The sequence below is a fragment of the Camelina sativa genome, chromosome 13 (assembly GCF_000633955.1).
Source record: "Camelina sativa cultivar DH55 chromosome 13, Cs, whole genome shotgun sequence".
NCBI lineage: Eukaryota > Viridiplantae > Streptophyta > Magnoliopsida > Brassicales > Brassicaceae > Camelina > Camelina sativa.
In genome coordinates, this window is record NC_025697.1 from 6,858,610 (window position 1) to 6,867,505 (window position 8,896).

At 36.7% G+C, this 8,896-nt stretch overlaps 3 protein-coding genes across 3 annotated transcripts; 1 reads left to right on the plus strand and 2 right to left on the minus strand.

Moving 5' to 3' along the window:
* Positions 143-1,399, plus strand: LOC104735631 (COX assembly mitochondrial protein 2). The gene is made up of 3 exons (XM_010455459.1): positions 143-279; positions 581-728; positions 1,152-1,399. Exons 1-3 carry the CDS (start codon positions 222-224, stop codon positions 1,231-1,233), a joined length of 288 nt encoding a protein of 95 aa, XP_010453761.1. The 5' UTR covers positions 143-221; the 3' UTR covers positions 1,234-1,399.
* On the minus strand, positions 1,398-5,424 carry LOC104735630 (T-complex protein 1 subunit zeta 2). Its single transcript, XM_010455457.2, has 15 exons — positions 5,172-5,424; positions 4,982-5,045; positions 4,487-4,622; positions 4,060-4,211; positions 3,924-3,971; positions 3,689-3,781; positions 3,417-3,523; positions 3,209-3,323; positions 3,046-3,129; positions 2,536-2,740; positions 2,345-2,439; positions 2,145-2,213; positions 1,945-2,052; positions 1,730-1,848; positions 1,398-1,640 (listed from the first exon to the last, which is right to left on the minus strand). Exons 1-15 carry the CDS (start codon positions 5,303-5,305, stop codon positions 1,562-1,564), a joined length of 1,608 nt encoding a protein of 535 aa, XP_010453759.1. The 5' UTR covers positions 5,306-5,424; the 3' UTR covers positions 1,398-1,561.
* On the minus strand, positions 6,768-8,139 carry LOC104735632 (probable carboxylesterase 17). The gene has a single exon (XM_010455460.2). The coding sequence runs from the start codon at positions 8,078-8,080 to the stop codon at positions 7,052-7,054; it is 1,029 nt and encodes a 342-aa protein (XP_010453762.1). The 5' UTR covers positions 8,081-8,139; the 3' UTR covers positions 6,768-7,051.

Consider the following 8,896-nt stretch of genomic DNA (forward strand, 5'->3'; position numbering starts at 1 on the left):
GTTCTTTGTAATTTTTAATTTTATATGGGTGAGATTTAAAGCAATCGTAAGTTATGAGGTCAGATGTATAATAGAACAGGTTATAAAGGGGTAAAATGTAAAAGAGTATGTTTCTTCAGGTGATTGACGGAATTACCCTTTGCCCTGAACCCATTTAGACAGACCTCTCTTGATCGATTTTGATCGGAGAAGGCCTGAGAAAGCTTTCGAAGGTCCGTCAAATGGGGAGCTATGTGGAGCAAGCTCGTGAGAATCACGTGAAGAAGAAGGTCGAAGAAGGTAATTTCTAACAATGGTCGCGTCTTATTCTTCATCTCTCGCTTTGTTCTAAACCCTAAACCCCCAAAAATGGTTTTTGATTGCTTCCGAAATGGTCTATGATCGTTATACTCTATTAGGCATGGTTTGAATTGAGCTCACCTTGGTGTTGTGGGTTAGGTTCACTTTTGAATTAACCCACTTTATGCATCTGAAACTGGTTTTGATCTAGCTAGCAGCTCTGTTGAAATTGCTACTATGTTTATCTCCTAGATTGAGCTTAAAAGATTGATGATTATGGTAATAATTTTGTTAATAATAGCGCTGCGTAGCAAGATGAAGGCAAAGGCATTGATGGAATGTGATCAGTACGTTTCAAAGTATGCTCAATGCGCTACAGGAAGAACGTTTTCTGTGGTGTGGACATGTCGTAAGCAAGCTAAAGAGCTCAACACTTGCCTCCATCAATTGTATGTTCTCACCTCTTAATAGCTCCTCCTCATTCTATTAAACATGTCATCTTGTATTCACTTGTTAGATTCATAGATTTGTTGTGTATGTGAGCATCTGATTTTGATTGTTCTTTTTTCTTAAAATACCCTTCTCTGGTATGATGAAATGAGACAACTTGTGGTTAGGATATGCATAATGTGATCATCAAGTACAATTGCTAGGAGTATATATATGTAACCAAATATAAGCCTTATAGAAGGGGATGATTCATTGTTACTGCGATTAAAGACATGCAAAAAAACTATGTTCCCTATCCGTGTAGCACAGTCAGTATCGAGTTTGTTCTTGGTGCACAGGTTCCTTTTTGTGTGACTTGGTAGTAGTATAGGGCCGATGCTTAAATGTTGTCTAACCATGAAAAGTTTTTGTTGATTCTGCAGCACCAATGACAATGTCTTGGAGGAAATGAAGAAAGCGTATATGCTTCAAGAAGAGGGTAAAGTCTCAGCCCCGGCCATATAATTTTTTTGTCGAACATAAGATTTGAATCCCGACCAATGTAATGTCGTTGCTTTGTTTCTTGCTGATTTTGGACAAATAGATCCTTTTATTCTATGCGTTAACAGTGGCCTTTCTTTAATAAGGGTGTATTCACTATAAGAAGAGTAATAGATATTGTATTCCCATTTTTCTCAGTTTGCAAAAATCCACTAAATCTAGAGATCAGATTCAAAGATGATTCTCATAGTTAAAAAAAAAACATAGTTTCACAACATTCCGGATTTAATAAACCAAGAAACAAAAATTTGAGGTGCTTAGAAAGAAGAAAGCGAGTTAAAAGCAAACGACTTCAAGCAGTAGGCTTCCTCATATTTCTTCCTGCACGAATCACTTCGTCCACCAAAAGCAATTGTGACGCAATCACTGGCCTGCAACACAAACAAATAGCCTGTTATTGATATGGCTTCAACAGATACTCAAAACTTTATCAGAATTGGCTGGTTGTTTTGAACATTACCCTGCATTGATAAGTTGGCGTTTCACTGAGTAATTGTCGAATATACCAGCAAGCTGCGGGTCAATTGGTTCACCATCCTGAAGGTTCAGTCCCACGACGTTCCCTTTGTCATGCTCGCTCTGTACAAGCGCATCACAATGAGCAATTATAAAATCTCTATTCTGTCCAGAATTGATATCAGTTTATAGAAGATTATAAAAGAGATGAATGCATACAGTTAGAGAAATGATCACGTCTTGGGTATCAAGACCTGCATTTTCTGCAAGTGTCTTAGGCACCACCAGAAGGGCATTAGCAAAAGCTTCAACGCCAAGTTGGGCACGCTGCATTGTTCATTATAGTATTAGTAATTTAGAATCTTTGAGATGCAACTATTAGTGTTGCGAGAACTAGAGTTCGAGTGAAATTAATTTACCCCTTGAACGGTTTTCTTGACTTCATTAATTAAGTGTTGCCTTGCTGCAACTTCAAAAGCTCCTGCTCCCTACAGAAAGATGCAACCGCACATCAGCATACCACAAAACATTTTATTCATGAATTAACCATCTCTTTGACGTTGCAGAGAAACACAAAACAAGGTTAACAAAATACTTCAAGATATTGTAAAGTACTTACTAACACAACACACTCGTCTTCTATGGTGTTCTTAACCGATCTTAGACCATCACGAACAGCGTCCTTAATTTGGGCAATAGTGTGATCATTAGGCCCTAGAAAACCCAAGAAATCATGAATTAACACCAAAATTAGTAAAAGAATATATGAAACTTCAAAACTTAATGAAGCCATAGAAGTCGGCGTAATACCTTTTATGAGGATGGTACATGAATTAGGATTCCTCACTTGCTCCACAAAGGTGTACTTTTCCTCCCCAAGAACGTGCTCATAGACAAGTCCAGCCCATCCAAGAGACTCAGGGGTCAAGTCGTCAACAGAATTTACAGCTTCTCCACCACAGGCCAAAACTAAACGTTCCATATTCCTCCTCTTTGCTCTTCTGAGAGCAACAATCTGGACACATAAGGAATGGCAATTAGATTCAACAGCCTCTATACAAGAGAAATTAGGTACAAAAGAAGAGACAAGCTCAGTCAGTGGCCCAGAAGGCCAGAACCAAAACCAGTTCTGCCAATCGTCTCCATGGATTATTGTATATCGAAGGAAGAACTACTCTTTGAACACTATTATCAATTTCAGTTCACTTAACAACAGATTCTTTCTTAGCATTCTTCTTATTATTTCTATTTACCGGATAAAAACAGTGTCAGCTATTTATAAAATTGGTGTCGAAGCAAGAAAATACAGTAGTAGCTTACCCCTTCTCTAGCAAGAAGATCCAGTGATGGTGGGTCAATACCCTTTTGATTTATGATAACAAAGTTGTCATTATCACCACACACCTGCATGAGAAACAAAACATGTATTATTATTTTTTACGATGTTATAAAATACAGTTGGGAGAAATGGTCTCAGTCCCACCTTCTTCTTCAGCTCAATTATTTTCTTCACTCTTTCATCAACAGATCGCCTCTCTGCGGTAACCATGGCTTCCCTCTGCTCCGCATTAGAGTAGAAAAATCCTGCATTAATTTCACTGATAGATAAAGAAATATTAGTCTACATCACCAAAAACATACATACTATTATTTTCTCTTCACTGAATTGACCAAAGAATTATATTACACACCTCTTCTCATACTCCAATGACACATTGCAAGTTAAGATGTGGCAGTTTTCTGCGCGTCTTTTCATGTCAGGGTGTCTTGAACCATGATCCAGAACAAGCCCCTCAACCTAATCAATAAACAGGTCCAAAACTATGAATCTTTCATACTATGAAAGCATTTAAGCATAACAGGAAAAAAAATATTTCAATACGTACTCGCAAATTTTTCAAATATAAACCTATAATGATTTGTGGGAACTATTTTACAGTAAACCACACACGTCAAGACATACCAATCGTGTGTCAACATCAAAATTGTGACGCATGTGCATTATTTCCACCATAAACAGATCAATAGCTTCCTCAGGCTTTCGGATGCAGAGAACCTGAAATATGCGGAAAGTAGATAATTAGAAGACAAAAATAGGCGCTTGAAACCCAATCATAGTGCTTAGATGAGTCCTCATCTGTGTGAGAAAAAAAAGTGAAAAGCATTACTGAGATTCTAATAGAGATCGATTAACTCACTGAATTAACGACAATGTCAGTCAGTTGATCAGCCAAGCCTTCGTACAACTACACAAGCCACAAGAGTAAATCGAAATTAGAAAGCAAAGAGAAGAATTAAATAAAAAGAAAAATAAATCATAAAAATGAAGAAAACCTTTGTTCTTAGTGTTGTTCTGGCAACCATTTTTAGGATCTCTTTATCAGCTTCATCACCCATAACCACAGGGGTCTTGAAGTTCTCGAGAAATTGAAGGGTAGCTCTCTTAGCAATCTCGAAACCATCAACAAGGACACGTGGATGCATACCTGATACATGCATAAACCTTCATTAGGATTTGGCTACAAAAAATAGATACCAGTTTATACTGCCACCAGTTATAAATTTTCTATATCCAATATAAACAAACTTGGCAAATCAATGTCATTGAATATAAATTGTATGCCCACACTCATATGTTAACCATAACACAGATTGAGTAATAAAAATAAGAACAAGTATAGAAGAGCATAAAACTTACGAACTCTTACAAATTTAATGTAAGACAAGGTACATAATTTAAGCTAACATAGCGACTTATTACCTTCATCGATGCAGCGTTCAGATTGTTTCATAAGCTCACCAATGAAGATGACAGTGGAAGTAGTACCATCACCACTAATGTCATCCTGTGCGACGGCTGTCCTCGCAATCATAATAGCTGTTGGATTCTGAATTTGCTGCAATAGTTAAGAAGTAAGCATGTAAGCATCATCGAACTTGTTAAGAGCAATACCAGTAACACTTATCAACAAAGTTCATTTTCCAACACTATCTTAATGCTTTCCTCTTTCATCTCTATTACAATGCTAACAACACACATATACCTAATCAGACTCCTACACTAAAAAAAAACTTCATTTTCTACAACCTTATATATCCTCAAGAAAGATTGCTACGTAGTCTCTTAACAATAACATATTCAATATCAAACCAATCCTCCTAGAATCTAATATTACATGACACAAGTCACTAAAGAGCAATACAGAGCTCGATTCAAACAGATCAGTAGGATCTAGATTTATATTCTCAAACTAACCATTTCCTTCAGAAGCGTGTTCCCATCCTTGGTAAGTTTAATATCCCCCGAACCACCAACAAGCCTACATCGAAGTGAGCAACAAATCGGAAGAAGGTAAGAAAAAAAAAAGAAACAACATCTGGGAAAATGAAGAACAATGAACATAGATCAGATTAAATCAACCAAAAAGGAGATAAAAAAAAAGTACATCTTGATAGTTCCTTTAGGACCGAGATTCGACTTGAGCACATCCTGCAAACCCTTGGCGGCGTTGATTGTCATATGAAGCGCCGCCGATTTGTTGAGAACCTCCGCGTTAGGATTCAGAACTCGTACAGACATTTTCGATAACCTTGACGAGAGCACTCAAAGAGAAGAACTGGGGACTGAACTAGAGAGAGAGAGAGAGAGAGAGAGAGAGAGAGAGAGCTTGGTTTTTTTTAGGGCTTTCTGGGTTTTAAAAAATTTTGATGAAGAAGAAACAAAGAAAGAGAAGCCGATGTTGAGAGACTCTAATCGCGGTGGAGACTTCGATTTTAGGTAAATTACGATTTTTACCAACAGTATCATATGTTTTACGTTTTTAGCCGAATATTACTTTAGTAATAAAAATCCTCCAACATATTATTTCATTCCATTATCATTTGAAGAAAATTTAACATAATATACATTTAGATCGAAAAAATAGTTGTGTGCTTACTTTAAACACTCAGTATAAGATTGTCATTCCATAAAAATTTGATAGATTTGATCATTTGATTTTGTAATTTAATTAGGATATTGGAAAAAATGTCATGTCATTGATCATCAAATATATATAACTAGTTAGTTAGCAACTGAACTGTTTTGAATACATGCTGAAAACAGTATCCTAATTCCTACAACAACAAATAAAGATGATGAATCATTGAATTAAATTTTACTAGTTGTATTGATATTAACTGGACTCGAACACACCAGTTTGATATGTGTCCAAACACACATGACATGACATATACCGATATACGTATAGCCGTAATAGACTGGTCCGAACAGAAACAACCTTATCGATTATTGATACCATTCCTTTTTTGGTTAGGATACGCACGTATCGAATTTATTAAGTTTTTGATGTTGATACCAACTTTGTTTTACTTGTTGATTGTTGTCAATAGTAATTTCGTACCAAACACTCCATATGAACAAGCCCCGTTAAAAAGTGAACAAAGAAGAATATATATCATCTTTTTTTTTTTTTTTTTACTTATTTTATGCATTTTGGAGGTTGGGACCACACATGAATTGATCGAGTCAATTCGTTTTTTTTTTTGTCTTTTTTTCTACTCGATTCCAAAATGTATTGGTGTGATATATACATAAACCTAACCTCGTGGATAAACAGTATCTAAAAACTGTAATCAGAGTTTTAAAGCAAAAGATGGAGTTTTTAAGAAAGGATGATTTTAGGATGACTTAACTTACTAATCTTAAAACTGTAATGAAATAGTCTATTAATTGTTTTATCCAGCACAACATTTGTATGGGTTAACTTATTAATCTTAAAACTGTAATGAAATAGTATGTTAATTGTTTTATCCAGGACAACATTTGTATCGGTCTCTGTCAAGAAGGCAAAGTTATCGAAGTCAACTATGAGAACAATTATAGAAGTGCTAGAAAACAAAAGGTAGATTCTAAAACTCTTTTCTTTCTTTTTCTTTATTTCTACAAACTAATAAAATTATTTTTTAAGTAAAAGAAAAAAATTATCTTTCACATAAATAAAATACAGAGAAATACCCTAAAATACATTAGTCATGCAGTGGGTTTATAATTTTAAAGTACAAGTCCATCTATTTGAACACAAACCAAAAACCTCTTATATATATGACAATTACACGATTTATCCAAATATGACAGGAGGAATCGTACTAATTTATACTAATCACATCACATCCATTGAGAAAACTACGTACAGTCGTACAGAGCAACTTACTTTAATTCACAATTAAAGAAACACAACATTTCACGTTTCTATTATTATTTCGACGGACGTCCAGCATTAAAAAACCATATTAAAGGTCGCGAAATAAAAGTATTAGGGAATGATTATGGATGTATGAAGTTGTGAAGACGACACATCATGTCGTGGATTCGATCACGTGACACCGACGAGTAGTCGAGAATATGAAAAGCGTGACCAACACCTCCATGAACAATACCTTCAACTCTCTTCCCATGGCTTCTCATCACTCTACACATCTCCAAGTTTCTATCTTTTAGTATATCAAACTCCGCCATGAACACCAGCGTCGTCGGTAACTTCGCTCCCACCGAGCTCATGACCAGAGGGTTACACCAAGGATGGTCTCTACTCGCTCCACGTGGCAGAGCCAGGCGCCAATACGTGTCGGAAGCAGAAAGAGTCAAAGCCGATGACTTGGAGTGATGTTGTTGTTTCTCCGAGGACGTTCTTGATTCGCCGCCGAAGAAAGGGTGGATCAGAATTATGCCCTTGAGGTTTAAACTATTCACGTATTTGCCACTGGCGGTGACTCTAACGGCGACTTGGTAAGCTATGTTGGCTCCGGCGCTGTCTCCGACCAAGAAAACGTTTGAGAGGTTACATTTACTCACCCAAGAAGAATATCCTCCGTGAGATATCTGTTGCTTGACTAGCCACGAGAGGACGTTAACGCCGTCGTCGTACGCCGCCGGGAGACGGTGTTCAGGGGCTAAACGGTATTTCACCGAGACGACGACGCAACGTGTTTTGACGGCCAGGCTGGCCAAGAAGTCGTGGTAGCAACTCCAAGCGGTGGAGCCAACGCAGAAGCCACCGCCGTGGAAGTAAACGAGGAGAGGGAGAGTAACGGACGGCGAAGCTGCAGCGTCGGGGACGTAGACACGTACTGACGTGTCGTTAGATAGTTTGATGTCAAAGGCTGTGGCTTTAGTAGATGGGTGGAGAGTGGGTGAGACGGTGGGGACTATGGGAGGTCTTTCGACGCAGCCGTCGTTGAAAACTTTGATGAGTCCTTCGATCTCTTCCACGACGGGACCATGACGGTGGTGGTGGGATCCGCCACGGCGATTGTCTGAGGATTGGTGGTTGTGAGAGAAGGAAATGGTTGCCATAGGGGTTTCTTTTGGACTATGAAGTGTAGTATTGTTGGTTTAGTTTGGATTGAGTGAGATGTGAGATTTATTCAAGTTCTTTATATAGACAAATTTATCAAAGATACTTTCATTTTCTTAAATAATTTTTTAAAAAAACAGCTCTATAATACAATTTACTGAATTTTCGATTGGAAATTCGGATTTTTATTGTCATTTATAGCATCTATGACTAGAGTATACATGGGAATATAGATCCTTGATCTAGATCAAGTGGGTGAATCTTCACCACTCCAAACCTGTCATAATATTACATCACGACTCTCTAGTTCTTTATTTATTTTACTTTTTGAATATAAATTTATTATCACATATATGAATACTGACTAAAAGTATTATAACGTAGTTCGTATTAGAATCGTATCAGATTATCAATATACACCGAATTAGGTTTTGATTTAGTTATTCATAATCCCAATCTCAAAAGACCAAGACTAATAACAAAAAAGCCATACAAAAACAGGATAAAATACCATAATCATATTGTTAAGGTTCACATCACAAAAGGAATTATATCACGTGGAGTTTTTTCATATTGCAAGGAATATTACCGTCAAAAATTAAAATGCTTACATGAAAACATAGAAGAGGAGTTATCCCAAAAGAATAATAATATTATTGCCAGTCGTGGTATTATGAATAGTTAAATGATTGTAAGTTGAGTTTCAGTTGATTTGATCCCAAACAATTCGTGTTGTTCCATCACTTCTTATAATGTATCATTACAAAGTGAAACTCAAGACTATTGTTTGTCCTTTTCGAACAAGACTGTATTTT

What these genes read in the sequence shown, in the direction of transcription:
- LOC104735632 (XM_010455460.2), bottom strand. Translation starts at nt 8,080, where the DNA reads ATGGCAACCATTTCCTTCTCTCACAACCACCAATCCTCAGACAATCGC.
- LOC104735630 (XM_010455457.2), bottom strand. Translation starts at nt 5,305, where the DNA reads ATGTCTGTACGAGTTCTGAATCCTAACGCGGAGGTTCTCAACAAATCG. An exon ending in GAACAACACTAAGAACAAAG is followed by an intron (nt 3,972 to 4,059) that starts GTTTTCTTCATT and finishes TGGCTTGTGTAG; the next exon opens with TTGTACGAAGGCTTGGCTGA. An exon ending in ATGTACCATCCTCATAAAAG is followed by an intron (nt 2,440 to 2,535) that starts GTATTACGCCGA and finishes TGGGTTTTCTAG; the next exon opens with GGCCTAATGATCACACTATT.
- LOC104735631 (XM_010455459.1), top strand. Translation starts at nt 222, where the DNA reads ATGGGGAGCTATGTGGAGCAAGCTCGTGAGAATCACGTGAAGAAGAAG. An exon ending in GAAGAAGAAGGTCGAAGAAG is followed by an intron (nt 280 to 580) that starts GTAATTTCTAAC and finishes TGTTAATAATAG; the next exon opens with CGCTGCGTAGCAAGATGAAG. An exon ending in AACACTTGCCTCCATCAATT is followed by an intron (nt 729 to 1,151) that starts GTATGTTCTCAC and finishes TTGATTCTGCAG; the next exon opens with CACCAATGACAATGTCTTGG.